We start from the raw sequence: 15,242 nt of genomic DNA, 5'->3' as shown, positions 1-15,242 counted from the left end.
CACGTGCTGTGAGGGCTGGAAGATGGCTGCCCCCACGGATAGCACGAGGCTGATGTCGCGTCTACAGGGGGCGGAGTCGGCAGACACACTGCCACACTGCGGGGTCTGCGGGCCTGTGAGTCGGAGGGTCGGGCCTGTGAGTTAGAGTTCTTGGACCTGGCCAGGCAAACTTTGGCGAAATGTCCTTTTCTCCCGCAGCTGCTGCAGTTCGCGTTGCGAGCCGGGCAGTGCTGCCAGGGGTGTTGGGACTGGCCGCAGAAATTGCAGGGTAGCCCCCCCATGGTGGGCGGGCGGGCCCCGCGGCACAGGCCTGGGGTAGTCTTTGGTCGGGGGTCCACGAGGGGGTCGCGTGGACAGCCGGGAACGCGTTAAGTCTCTGGAACGCTACTTCCAGAGAGGAGGCTAACTTTACGTCTGATCCAGGTCCAGGGCCCCCTTTTCGAGTAGGCGCTGTCTCACGGAGATGGACCGGACTCCTGCCACATAGACGTCTCGGACGGCGAGTTCCATATGTTGAGTGGCCGTACCGGCCTGGTAGTTACAGCTGCGTGCGATGGCTTTGAGGTCGCGTAGGTAGTCTTCTAGCGATTCCTCGGGGCGCTGGCAGCGTGTGGTGAGGATGTGTCGCGCGTAGACCTCGTTCACGGGCCATTCATAGAGGAGTTCGAGCATTGCGAGGGCGTCTGCGTAGGAGGAGGCCTCGTTGAGTTGAACAGAGATTCGATGGCTCACCCGTGCGTGGAGGAGGCTCAGCTTCTGTTCGTCGGTGACGGAAGGCGTGGAGGAGGCTGCGAGATAGGCCTTGAAGCAGCGGAGCCAGTGCAAAAAAATTTATTTCGCCTCCGCGGCCTGCGGATCGAGTTCCAGTCGGTCAGGTTTGAGGGCCGATTCCATAGTTGCGTTTAAGTTGATTAAATTGATGCGACCATCAATTCACTCAAGACGGGAGTAGAAGTAAACTGTGGCTTTAATCAACTTAGAACAGTGCCTGCCTGCGACTCATCCAATACTGAGAACCACCTACAGGCCGACCCTTTATACCTCCCTTCAAGAGGAGGAGCCATGGGCGGAGCCCATACAGGCCCCAACATGTTCCCCTATGGATAATGCCATAGGAGGAGCCCACAAGGGCAACAGCATAGCACAGATACAAATACAAGGGCAACAGCACAAATACAAATACAATGGTGGATTATTGGCATAATACATTCACCACACTCTCTCTCTCTCACTCTCTCACCCCGCCCTCTCGGTCTCTCACTCTCTCACCCCACCATCTCGGTCTCTCTCTCTCTTTCTTTCCCCCCACCCTCTTGGTCTCTCTCTCCCTTTCCCCCCACCCTCTCGGTCTCTCTCTCCACCCACCCTCTCGGTCTCTCTCTCTCTCTCTCCACCCACCCTCTCGGTCTCTCTCTCTCTCTCTCTCTCCCCCCAACCTCTCTCTCTCCTCCCACATTCTCGGTCTCCCTCCCCCATCCACCCACCCTCTTGGTCTCTCTCTCCCTCTCTCTCATCCCCCACCCCCTCACTCTCTCTCTCCCTCTCCCCCCCACCCTCTCGGTCTCTCTCCCTCCCCTCGGACTCTCTCTCTTTCTCATCCCCCACCCTCTCGGTCTCTCTCTCTCTCCGCCCACCTTCTCGGTCTCCCTCTCTCTCACCCCACCCTCTCGGTCTCTCTCTCTCCACCAACCCTCTCGGTCTCCCTCTCTCGCTCCCCCCCACCCGCTCTCTCTCTCTCTCCCCCACCCTCCCACCCGCTCTCTCTCTCTCCTCTCGCTCTCTCTCTCTCCCCCACCCCCTCTCTCTCTCTCCCCCCACACCCCACCCCCTCTCTCTCTCTCTCCCCCCCACCCTCCCTCTCTCTCTTCCCCCCCTCCCTCTCTCTCTTCCCCCCCCACCCCCCACTCTCTCTCTCTCCCCCCCCCACCCTCTCTCTCTCTCTCTCTCTTCCCCCCACCCCCACCCTCTCTCTCTCTCTCTCTCTCTTCCCCCCACCCCCACCCCCACCCCCACCCTCTCTCTCTCTCTCTCACTCTCCTCCATCCACCCAGCCTCTCGGTATCTCTCTCATCACCCACCCTCTCTCTCTCTCACTCTCTCCCCCCACCCGCTCGGTCTCTCTCTCGTTCTCTCATCCCCGCCCTCTCGGTCTCTCTCTCTCTCATCGCACCCTCTCGGTCTTTCTCTCTCTCTCTCATCCCACCCTCTCGGTCTTTCTCTCTCTCGCTCCCCCCCACCCTCTCTCGCTCATCCCCTGCCCTCTCGGTCTCTCTCTCTCCCCCACCCTCTCCGTCTCTCTCTCTTCCCCCCTTCTTGGTCTCTCTTTCTCTCTCACCCCACGCTCTCGGTCTCTCCCTTTCCCCCCACCCTCTCGGTCTCTCTCTCTCTCTCTCTCTCCCCCCACCCTCTCGGTCTCTCTCTCACTCTCTCCCCCCCACCCTCTCAGTCTCTCTCTCCCCCCACCCTCGCCGTCTCTCTCTCTCCCCACCCTCTCCGTCTCTCTCTCTCCCCACCCTCTCCGTCTCTCTCTCTCCCCACCCTCTCCGTCTCACCCCCCCATCCTCTCGGTCTCCCTTACCCCCTTTCGGCCTGTCTCGTTCTCTCTCTTGCTCGTGCCCCATTCTCCAGACTAACCTCAGGACCCTCAGCAGCCTCGGGGGGTTGTTTTCAGGGCGAATGACATCGCTTGTGGAGATGGAGAATTGCACGCCGGGTGTTAGAGTGACGGTCCGGATGGAGAACGCTGACGATTGGAGTCTGGTCTTTATCACTTCGAGAGGACAGGTGATGATCGCACCGACCGTACCACCGATGCTGAGAGAGACAGACAGAGAGCGAGAAAGAGAGAGAGTCAAAGAGACAGGCAGACAAGAGACAGACAGACAGACAGAGAGACATACAGACAGAGAGAGAGAGAACGAGTGAGACAGAGAGTGAGAGAGAGTGAGAGAGAGACAGAAAGCAGAGAGAGAGATGAACAGAGACAGACAGAGAGAGAGAGACAGAGAGAGAGAGACAGAGAGAGAGAGACAGAGAGAGAGAGAGACAGAGAGAGTGAGAGAGAGTGAGAGTGTGAGAGAGAGAGACAGAGCGAGAGGGAGAGACAGAGCGAGAGGGAGAGACAGAGCGAGAGCGAGAGACAGAGCGAGAGCGAGAGACAGAGCGAGAGCGAGAGACAGAGCGAGAGCGAGAGACAGAGCGAGAGCGAGAGACAGAGCGAGAGAGACAGAGCGAGAGCGAGTGCGAGAGCGAGAGACAGAGCGAGAGCGAGGGACAGAGCGAGAGCGAGAGACAGAGCAAGAGCGAGAGACAGAGCGAGAGACAGAGCAAGAGCGAGAGACAGAGCGAGAGACAGAGCGAGAGACAGAGCGAGAGACAGAGACAGAGCGAGAGCGAGAGACAGAGCGAGAGCGAGAGACAGAGCGAGAGCGAGAGACAGAGCAAGAGCGAGAGACAGAGCGAGAGACAGAGCAAGAGCGAGAGACAGAGCGAGAGACAGAGCGAGAGCGAGAGACAGAGCGAGAGCGAGAGACAGAGCGAGAGACAGAGCGAGAGCGAGAGACAGAGCGAGAGCGAGAGACAGAGCGAGAGCGAGAGACAGAGCGAGAGCGAGAGCCAGAGCGAGAGACAGAGCGAGAGCGAGAGACAGAGCGAGAGCGAGAGACAGAGCGAGAGACAGAGCGAGAGACAGAGCGAGTGCGAGAGACAGAGCGAGAGCGAGAGACAGAGCGAGAGACAGAGCGAGAGCGAGAGACAGAGCGAGAGCGAGAGACAGAGCGAGAGCGAGAGCGAGAGACAGAGCGAGAGCGAGCGAGACACAGAGAGCGAGACACAGAGAGCGATTCATAGAGAGCGATTCACAGAGAGCGATTCACGGAGAGCGATTCACGGAGCGCGAGACACGGAGAGCGAGACACGGAGAGCGAGACACGGAGAGCGAGACACGGAGAGCGAGTCACGGAGGGCGATACACGGAGGGCGCGACACGGAGGGCGAGACACGGAGAGCGAGACACGGAGAGCGAGACACAGACAGAGCGAGAGCGAAATAGAGAGCGAGAGAGAGCGAGACAGAGAGAGCGAGACAGAGAAAGACAGAGAGAGATTTAATTAATAATATAATTGCTTATTGTCACAAGTAGGTTTCAGTGAAGTTACTGTGAAAAGCCCCTAGTCGCCACATTCCAGCGCCTGTTCAGGGAGGCCAGTACGGAATTGAACCCGCGCTGCTGACATTGTTCTGCATTACAAGCCAACTGTTTATCCCACTGTGCTAAATCTGCCCCTAAATTAAGCATAGATCAGGCTAATGTTTAACAGCAGAAGCATAAAAATGTAAAAAATAGGGGCCCTTTTAGTCTGCTCAACTCAACAATCCAACAGGGAGCTGGATTAACATCAGTTGAGAGACACTCAGTAACACAGGGTGCTGGGGGAGAGGGGTTACTGAGTGACAGTGTGAGGGAATTCATAGATCATAGAATTTACAGTCCAGAAGGAGGCCATTCAGCCCATCGAGTCTGCACCGGCTCTTGGAAAGAGCACCCTACCCAAGGTCAACACCGCCACCCTATCCCCATAACCCAGTAACCCCACCCAACACTAAGGGCAATTTTGGACACTAAGGGCAATTTATCATGGCCAATCCACCTAACCCGCACATCTTTGGACTGTGGGAGGAAACCGGAGCACCCGGAGGAAACCCACGCACACACGGGGAGGATGTGCAGACTCCGCACAGACAGTGACCCAAGCCAGAATCGAACCTGGGACCCTGGAGCTGTGAAGCAATTGTGCTATCCACAAGGCTACCGTGCTGCCCCTAATTGAATTAACATCAGTAGAGATTCAGTCAGTAATACAGGGTGCTGGGGAGAGGGGTTATTGAGTGACAGTGTGAGGGAATTGGATTAACATCAGTAGAGATTCAGTCAGTAATACAGGGTGCTGGGGGAGAGGGGTTACTGAGTGACAGTGTGAGGGAGCTGGATTAACATCAGTAGAGATACAGTCAGTAACACAGGGTGCTGGGGGAGAGGGGTTACTGAGTGACAATGTGAGGGAACTGGATTAACATCAGTAGAAATACACTCAGTAACACAGGGTGCTGGGGACATCCGGTGGCAGCCACAGAGTGGGTGGTTGCACACAGGGCAGCTCTGGCTCGAAGACGTTGATTTGAGCTCTTTTTACCCAAAAGTGGGGTAATTTCAACAGGAAAGTGTAGACGCTCGCCCCCTGGAGTGTCTTGTCTGCTTGTTATCAGAACCGGCAGAAGAAGGTTAAAGACCTGGCAAAGGAACTGGAGGAGACCTGTGGTGCAGCAGCAATTGGGATGATGACGGAGGGGGAAGGGTTGTCGCAAGTTGGAAAATCCCAGATAGAAAATCATCAGAGAGGAGTTTCACCAGAAGTAAAAGACGTTGCTTGAGGATCGGTCGAAGGCCATGGAAGGAGCAGTAGCACCCCTGAAAGGATCGATGGTGGGTGTCGAGACCTGCCTGGAGGCACAGGGGTCGCAGATCCAGGAGATGGAGAAGGTGATGTCTGGTCACAGTGATCGGGTAGTGGCACTGGAGACAGAGGTGGGGATCCTTGGGGGAGGGGGGAGATTTGCAAGTCGCTAAGGGCAAAGGTAAAGGAGCAGGAGAACAGATCCACAAGGCAGAACCTGATGTGTACAGCAGGTCGGTTCGGTGTGGACTGCACTTGATGCAGCGATGCGAGAAACAGACCTCTAACACTGTAGAAGATCCAACACAGTTTTATTGAACGATAGAACTAACATATGTATTTAACTGTGGGTCGACACTATACTGAACTGACTGGAGACCTTGTACTAGCCTGACCAGACTCACTAGCTACCGCATGGTGTTTGCACTGTGCTAGCTCATGGACTCTGACTGTCTCAGTGGCTGGGTCCAGAGAGAGCAGGAAACCTAGTGCCCTCTGGCTTTATAGTGGTGGTGTCCTGTCTGGTGATTGGCTGCACTGTGTTGTGTGCTTACTGGTCATCGTGTGTGTCAATCACTACCTGTCTGCACTTCATTATATACATGAGTGGATATTATGACAGAACCTGCGTATCATTGGCTTGCCTGAGGGTGTGGAAGGCACGAGCTACATCTCAAGCATGCTGGCGGGACTGGTGGCGGAGGTGGTGCTGGTCAAGGCCCCGGAGGTGGACAGGTCCCTCGGGTAGAAGCAAAGAGCGGGTGAGTCACCACGGGCAGTGATTGTGAGGCTCCATAAGTTTGCGGAGAAGAAGATCGTGCGGTAGCTAGGGAGAAGTGAAACTGCAAATGGGAGGGAACAGGATCCAAATCTATCAGGACATTGGAGCGGAGCTGGTGAAAAGGCTCGCCGGGTTCAACAAGGCCTAAGCTGTTTTATATCAAAGGCAGGTCGGTTTGGGGTGCTGCACCCGGCAAAACTATGGGTGACTTTGAAGGCCGGGAGTACTATTTTGAAACCCGAGAGGAGATAGTGGCTTCAGGCTTACTACCAGTGCCATGTGCTAGTCAGAGTATAAATAGTACGTTGTATCAGATGAATACATGGCTGAAGAGATGGTGTGAGGGGGAGGGTTTCCGATTCCAGGGGCATTGGGATTGGTTTTGGGGGAGGCGGGTTAAACCGCGCGGCGCGCCTTTTCACCAGCTCTGCTCCAATGTCTTGATAGATAATAATAGTCTTTATTATTGTCACAAGTGGGCTTACATTAACACTGCAATGAAGTTCCTGTGAAAAGCCCCTAGTCGCCACAGTCCGGCGCCTGTTCGGGTACACAGAAGGGGAATTCAGAATGTCCAATTCACCTAACAAGCACGTCATTCGGGACTTGTGGGAGGAAACTGGAGCATCCGGAGGAAACCCACGCAGACACGAGGAGAACGTGCAGACTCCGCAGACAATGACCCAAGCCGGGAATTAAACCTGGGTCCCTGACGCTGTGAAGCAACTGTGCTACCCTGCCGCCCGTAATGGCAGAGCCATTTTGTATGTTTCGCCCTCACACATGCACTCTCCTCCTCATACGTGCACACATGGTCACGCACACACACTGTTACGGACACATTGTCACACTCACACTCTGTGCGGGATTCTCCGTTGGCCGACACTGAAATCGGGAAAGGGGATTGTGCGGAGGATCGGTCGTGAAGCCAAAACTGTGGCTGGCACTGGTGTCCTGCCAGAATACCATGGTCCAGTTCCTCTTCAGTGACATCAATGTGTTCTACTCCGCACTTACAGTAAACGACAATTTCATATCATTATCGGGCCTGAACTAGTAGTTTCTGTGGCCTCCGCCGGGAGGAATTATCTTTTTGTTTAAATGTATTTTATTACAAACATGTATCAAATCACGTTACAACACATAAACACACCAGGAAACATACTTTCCATCAATCAACTATACAGTCTGTACAAATGTTTCCCCCTTTTCACCTCCCCTCCCCCCCCCGCGACGAACAGCTCTTCAAACACAGTCACAAACAGCCCCCAACTTTTCTCAAACCCCTTTGCAGAGCCCCTTAACACATATTTTATCTTCTCCAACCACAGGAAGTTGTACAGGTCACACAACCGAGCCGCTACCCCCCCGGGGGCGATGCCGACTGCCAGTCCAGTAAAATTCGCCCCCTCTGCAGCCAGCCACTCTTCCCACACACACTTCTGACAGAGGACCGAGGCAGGTTGAAACGTTGTGAACATGTGTTTATTCTGCAACTGTGAACATATATATACACAGGTTTTTGCCCTCGCCCCTATCGCTATACTATGTGCTGCACCCGTGCCACTCAACCGGTGTCTAACTGTCTGACCTTATGGGCCCGAACGGTACGTCTAGGTGGTACATCAAGAATCAAGAGTGGAGGCGGCCTACTGCAATTACGCCCTGTGACCTGGGTCCCCTTTGACGGTCATCTTCTGGGGCGACCGGGCCTGGATGGGCCCAGCTGCTGCTCGGTTGTCCGAGGTGGTGCTGCCCTGTTCTGCCCATCAGATGCGCCAGGGACAGAAGTGGGGTGTGGTGTTCCGGCGCCCCCCCCCGCCTCTGGGTCCCTCCCTCGCCTGACAGGCGGACGGGTCCTCGGGTCTGGGGTGGGGCCCTGCAATTGGGCCACCAACTCGAACCTCTGTCAACACTTCTACCCCTGCCTTCTCCGGTGTCAGGCCGTCTGGCGTGCCAGCAGCACTGCGAGGGCAGTTTATGCTGGGTCCAAGATATCATCCATTTCGTGTAATATCTGTAAGGAATTGAAGCAGGTACAAGACTGACAGCCAGCGGTGTCTTCCACCCCGGGACCCTCCGTCGTTCCCCCCCCCTCCCCGTCCTCTGCCAACGGACATGCCTGTCCAGGCATCCCCAGCCACAGTGGGGCCTCTGGTAACTGTACACCAGACCCTGTACTTCAGACACCCACACATAACGCGACCTGGACCAGGCGCTGGTCCCATCCGTGGTGCACAAACCCACCCTCCGGTCGCCGGGTTTTTCCTGGTGCAGGGGCCCAGCCCTATATGTTGGCTGCTGCGTGTGTGGTGTTGTCTCCCAGTGTTAATAAGAACATTAATATAAGAACTAGGAGCAGGAGTAGGCCATCTGGCCCTTCGAGCCTGCTCCGCCATTCAATGAGATCATGGCTGATATGTTGTGGGCTCAGCTCCACTTTACTGCCCGAACACCATAACCCTTAATCCCTTTATTCTTCAAAAAACTATCTATCTTTATCTTAAAAACATTTAATGAAGGAGCCTCTACTGCTTCACTGGGCAAGGAATTCCATAGATTCACAACCCTTTGGGTGAAGAAGTTCCTCCTAAACTCAGTCCTAAATCTACTTCCCCATATTTTGAGGCTAGTTCTGCTTTCATCCGCCAGTGGAAACAACCTGCCCGCATCTATCCTATCTATTCCCTTCATAATTTTATATGTTTCCATAAGATTCCCCCTGCATCCTTGTAATTCCAAATAGTACAGTCCCAGTCTACACAACCTCTCCTTGTAATCCAACCCACTCAACTCTGGGATTAACCTAGTGAATCTCCTCTGCACACCCTCCAGTGCCAGTACTTGCTTTATCAGGTAAGGAGACCAAAACTGAACACAATACTCCAGGTGTTGCCTCACTAACACCTTATACAGTTGCAGCATAACCTCCCTAGTCGTAAACTCCATCCCTCTAGCAATGAAGGTCAAAACTCCATTTGCCTTCTTAATCACCTGTTGCACCTGTAATCCAACTTTTTGCGACTCATGCACGAGGACACCCAGGTCCCTCTGCACAGCAGCATCTTTTAATATTTTATCATCTAAATAATAATCCCTTTTGCTGTTATTCCAACCAAAATGTGTCTAGTGTCCAGGCATCAGGGTCTGTTTGGGATGTGAGGCAATACCTCCCTACATGCTACCCACAAGAATACATTTGGAATGGATGAGTGCTCATTTAAACTACCTTGCCAGTTCCCAATTACCAATAGCGTTCATCCGGGAGGTCAAAGGCCTCCACGGTCAGTGGGAGTTATGGGTAGTCGGTTGGGCAGATAGGCAGGGGCTCGGGTTGCCCCCAGAACGGGAACACCCAGTCCAAGTGGTGGCATTGCCGACCCGCGGGCATGGAGACACCCGCCGTGTATGTGTGTGTGTGTGTGTGTGTCCGGTCTATTGGTGGGCACCCTCCGCCCCCCCATCACCCCGCCCCACACCCCCACCCACCCACCACTGATGGCAGTACACCCTGACCGAGGCCAGCCCCCCGGTGGCTCCCCCACCCTGAGGAGTGGACTGTCAGTGGGCAGGCTGACCCCAGTTGTCCCATCTATAATCATCATTGCATTTACAGTGCAGAAGGAGGCCATTCGGCCCATCGAGTCCGCACCGGCTCTTCGAAAGAGCACCCTACCCAAGCCCACACTCCCATCCTATCCCCATAACCCAGTAACCCCACCCAACACTAAGGGCAATTTTGGACACTAAGGGCAATTTAGCATGGCCAATCCACCTAACCTGCACATCTTTGGACTGTGGGAGGAAACCGGAGCACCCGGCGGAAACCCACACACACACACGGGGAGAACGTGCAGACTCCAGGCAGACAGTAACCCAGCCGGGAATCGAACCTAGGACCCTGGAGCTGTGAAGCAGTTGTGCTAACCACTATGCTACCGTGCTGCCCATAATGGAGATGCAGTCGCAGAGTCAGGACTGCGTGAGGGGTTGTCGGTGAGCATCCAGCACCTGCAGGCACAGATAGAGGAGTCCAATCATGTGCAGGAGCAGGAAGTGGTGTTGACCATGCATACCACCCAGGCCAACACCGCATGGGTGGCGTCCGCGGTGGAGGCATTGGAGGCGACGTTTTTGCCTATGGATCAGCATGTTCAAGGCCTGGGGCATTCTGTGCAGGCGCTGGCCGAGGCCCAGGACAGAGCTGCCCCCTCACAGGTGACCATGTCCCAGTGCCACCTGGAAATTGCAGCGGTGCTCCTGAGCGTGGCCCAGTCACAGCAGGCCATGGTTGGCATTGCCCAGGCAGGCCAACATGATGCAGACACAAGAAGGTGGCCCAGTCCCAGAGGGAGATGGCGCAATCACAAAATCCCTGAGGAAGCGTGTTTAGCCGTGTGTTTCCTGGCATTTGCAGCGCTGAGAAACACATGATTATTCAAAACAACCCGTTTTGAATAAAGGCCTGAATGGGGAACGCGGAGCCGAGGCCACACATAGTCCCTAATTTTTACAGTGGGGCGCTCTGCTCTCTGGAACTCCTCATTGTAGCGAGAGATCGGGATGCCATTGTTAAATGGCCTCCCGATATCCGAGGCCCTTCAAACAATCCCAGACCTCCCCCCAGCCCAAATGCAATATGGGAGGGTCCACGCACCCACACCACCCCAAAAATCTACACCGGGCAACCCCTGGCAGTGCCACCGAGGCAGCTTGGCCGTGCCAGGCTGGCGCCAGGTGGCACTGTCAGGGTACGCAGGTGACACCAGCTGTGCCAGGGCATCACTCTGCCCAAAGGACATGCAGCTGGGGGGCCCCGATCCCCTTGGAGACCTCAAGTGTTTTGTTAAAAAATATATACTTTATTCATAAAATCTCTAAATAAACATTACAGAAACATTTCAAATTGTCACAACTGTAAAGTATGGTAATATTTCCATTTTCTCCAGAGTACCAGATTTAGTTGACTTTCTTCAATTCAATAAGGATGACATTACATACATTTCAATGTTTGCATTACAATTCTTTCCAAAATATTTACATTAGTCATGTAACACTGTTAAAAATTGACCTTTCTGATCAGCTATAACCATGAGAGTAAGGGAAGATAATAGAGGTTTAATTGAGAACTCATTAAGAATAATTAACTATAATCATATTAAGCATTACTTCAGTGCCACAATAGCTGAGACTCCACTGAGGGTTGATCCAGATAATAGAACTAAGAACAAAGAAAATTACAGCACAGGAACAGGCCCTTCGGCCCTCCCAGCCTGCGCCGATCCAGATCCTTTATCTAAACCTATTTTTGCCTATTTTCCAAGGATCTACTTCCCTCTGTTCCCCGCCCGTTCATATATCTGTCTAGATGCATCTTGAATGATGCAATAGTGCCCGCCTCGACCACCTCCGCTGGCAAAGCGTTCCAGGCACCCATCACCCTCTACGTAAAAAACTTTCCATGCACATCTCCCTTAAACTTTCCCCCTCTCACCTTGAAATCGTGACCCCTTGTAATTGACACCCCCACTCTTGGAAAAAGCTTGTTTCTATCCACCCTGTCCATACCTCTCATAATTTTGTAGACCTCAATCAGGTCCCCCCCTCAACCTCCGTCTTTTCAACGAAAACAATCCTAATCTACTCAACCTTTCTTCATAGCTAGCACCCTCCATACCAGGCAACATCCTGGCGAACCTCCTCTGCACCCTCTCTAAAGCATCCACATCCTTCTGGTAATGTGGCGACCAGAACTGCACGCAGTATTCCAAATGTGGCCTAATCAAAGTCCTATACAACTGTAACATGACCTGCCGACTCTTGTACTCAATACCCCGTCCGATGAAGGCACGCATGCTGTATGCCTTCTTGACCACACTATCGACCTGCGTTGCCACCTTCAGGGTACAATGGACCTGAACTCCCAGATTTCTCTGTACATCAATTTTCCCCAGGACTCTTCCATTGACCGTATAGTCCGCTCTTGAATTAGATCTTCCAAAATACATCACCTCGCATTTGCCTGGATTGAACTCCATCTGCCATTTCTCTGCCCAACTTTCCAATCTATCTATATTTTGCTGTATCTTCTGACAGTCCTCCTCGCTATCTGCAACGCCACCCATCTTAGTATCATCTGCAAACTTGCTAATCAGACCACTGATATCTTTGTCCAAATCATTTATGTATATCACAAACAACAGTGGTCCGAACACGGATCCCTGCGGAACACCACTAATCACCTTTCTCCATTTTGAAACACTCCCTTCCACCACTACTCTGTCTCCTGTTGCCCAGCCAGTTCTTTATCCATCTAGCTAGTACACCCTGAACCCATACGACTTCACCTTTTTCATCAACCTGCCATGGGAAACTTTATCAAACGCCTTACTGAAGTCCATGTATATGACATCTACAGCCCTTCCCTCATCAGTTAACTTTGTCACTTCCTCAAAGAATTCTATTAGGTTTGTAAGACATGACCTTCCCTGCACAAAACCATGCTGCCTATCACTGATAAGTCTATTTTCTTCCAAATGTGAATAGATCCTATCCCTCAGTATCTTCTCCAACGGTTTGCCTACCACTGACGTCAAGCTCGCAGGTCCATAATTCCCTGGATTATCCCTGCTACTCTTCTTAAACAAAGGGACAACATTAGCAAGTCTCCAGTCCTCCGGGACCTCACCCGTGCTCAAGGATGCTGCAAAGATATCTGTTAAGGCCCCAGCTATTTCGTCCCTCGCTTCCCTCAGTAACCTGGGATAGATCCCATCAGGAGTGGGGACTTGTCCATCTTAATGCCTTCTAGGATACCCAAAACTTACCCCTACCTTAAACCGACTTGACCTCGAGTATTTAAACATCCATCCCTAGCCTCAACATCCATCATGTCTGTCATGCGAGAGTGCATTAAACAACTGGATGTTTAAGCAATGTACCTTTAAGAAAACAGTGATGTCATAGAGTGGGTGGAGCTCAGCTCAGTTCAACCATTTTGCAGTTTGGTTTTGCAGTTAGTTTGAAAAGTGCCTGGCTGGTTTTGCTGAGAGCAGTTTAAAAGTACCTGGCTGTTTTGCTGTGAGCTGATTAAAAAGGAGAAAGCCAGTTTGAGACAGCAGTTTGAGAAATTCTGGTTTGCTGTGAGTTGCTTGAAGGGAGAAAGCCAGTTTAAAAAGCAGTGGGTGTGTGTCTGTGTGTGTCCAGAGAGCTGCAAGAAGAAAGTACGGTGCTGGAGCTGAAATCAACCAAGCTAATATATCTCTGCCATTCTACAGAAAATATATATATCCTTTAACCTGATGTGATACTGTTTAAAGGTGTTAAATCTCTTGGAAGTTTGAAGGAACATTTTAAGGAGTTATTTACTGTTGCAATATTTTCTGAGTTACCTTTGAAGTAAGGGGTGTTAAGAGATCCAATGTTTATTTAAGATGTTAAGTTGAGTTCATGGAATAAACATTGTTTTGTGTTTAAAAACCCATAATTGTCCATAATTGTACTTCCACACCTAGGGAAAAGCCGTGTGCTAGGAAAAGCAACAAATCCATTAAAGGGAGGGGTTCTGAAAACACCTCGCCCATAACAATTGGGGGCTCGAGGGGATAAAAGTCTATCTATTGGATTGGATTTTGTGAACGTAAAGACAGCGAAGGATTGTTGCTTTTCCGGTGTGGTATTTTAGTTTAAGTGGGGATAGTGTTGTGAACAATGGCTCTTTCAGAGGCTCAGAAGTTTTTGAGGGTGGAGAATGTTAAACGTAGCACCTTACCGACAGAAACGAAAAGCAGACTGTTAGATTTGGCAAGAACATTGCAGTTAACAGTACCTGATAAAATGAGGTAATTATGGCAGTGGTTAAGCATTTAAAGTTGCCTGAGATAGAGTTTGATGATTATAAATTAGTTCATAAATCAAAGATTGGTTTCCGACATCAGTTTCAGCCGGTGAGGGATAGAAACTGGGGACATGAGAAATACTCAAGTGGTAAAGGTAAAGGTGATCTGATGGGAGTCGATAAAGAGAGTGTACCTCAGATTAAAAAAGGAATCCAGGAGGGTGGAAAAGAAATGAAAAGTTTCAGATGTTTTCACTGTAATAAACTAGGCCATGTAAAGTCACAGTGTTGGTGGTTGAAGAAAAGCACTGGGAAGGCTGATGTGGTAAAACAGGATAAGACCGTGGGGTTTGTTAGAGTGGTAAAGGAAAACCCAAGGGAAGTGAAGGAGGTGCAAACGATTGTACAGCCTGTTCAAGAAGTAATTGTTAAGAAGGTGCCAGATGTATTTAAAGAATTTACTTGTGTGGGTAAAGTTCACTCATGTATCAGGAGGAGCAGGTAAAGAAGTCACAATTTTAAGAGATACAGGGGCTAGTCAATCTTTAATGGTAAGAGATGAGGAATTATATAGTTTGGGAAGAATGTTGCCAGAAAAGGTGGTGATATGTGGAATTCAGGGTGAGAGGAGAAGCGTTCCATTATATAAGGTACGGTTGGAAAGTCCAGTGAAGGGTGGTGAAGTGGTAGTAGGAGTAATAGATAAACTATCTTGTCCAGGAATACAATTTATCTTGGGTAATGATATAGCAGGATCGCAGGTGGGAGTGATGCCTCCTGTGGTTGATAAGCCAGTGGAAAATCAGTCAACTGAAGTGTTGAAGGACGAACATCCTGCGATTTTTCCGGATTGTGTAGTAACAAGGTCGCAAAGTCACAGGTTAAGACAAGAGGAGAAATCAAAGAGTGAAGATGAAGTGGAAGTGTAATTATCAGAAACGATTTTTGATCAGATGGTTGAAAAAGAACAAAAACAGATGGAGGATAAGGCGGATATTTTTAGTTCAGGAAAATTGGCGGAGTTACAACAGAAAGATGTAGAAATAAAACGGATATATCAGAAAGCATATACGGAAGAGGAATCTGAGAGTATACCAGAGTGTTATTACCGTAAAAGTGATGTCTTGATGAGAAAATGGAGACCTGTACATGTGCAGGCGGTTGAAAAGTG

General features: G+C 51.4%; 1 protein-coding gene across 1 annotated transcript in view; it reads right to left on the bottom strand.

The window, feature by feature from the left end:
• Nucleotides 1–15,242, bottom strand: part of LOC140392276 (solute carrier family 25 member 36-A-like) — a 118,033-nt gene that overhangs the window by 58,581 nt on the left and 44,210 nt on the right. Inside the window, exon 2 of the mRNA XM_072477593.1 lies at nt 2,635–2,814. Coding sequence (XP_072333694.1) covers nt 2,635–2,814 — 180 coding nt within the window. The remainder of the gene's footprint in view (nt 1–2,634; nt 2,815–15,242) is intronic.

Source organism: Scyliorhinus torazame, chromosome 16, assembly GCF_047496885.1.
Source record: "Scyliorhinus torazame isolate Kashiwa2021f chromosome 16, sScyTor2.1, whole genome shotgun sequence".
NCBI classification, from domain to species: Eukaryota; Metazoa; Chordata; class Chondrichthyes; order Carcharhiniformes; family Scyliorhinidae; genus Scyliorhinus; species Scyliorhinus torazame.
The sequence above is the reverse complement of the archived record's forward strand: the minus strand, read 5'-3'. Positions and strand labels throughout refer to the sequence as shown.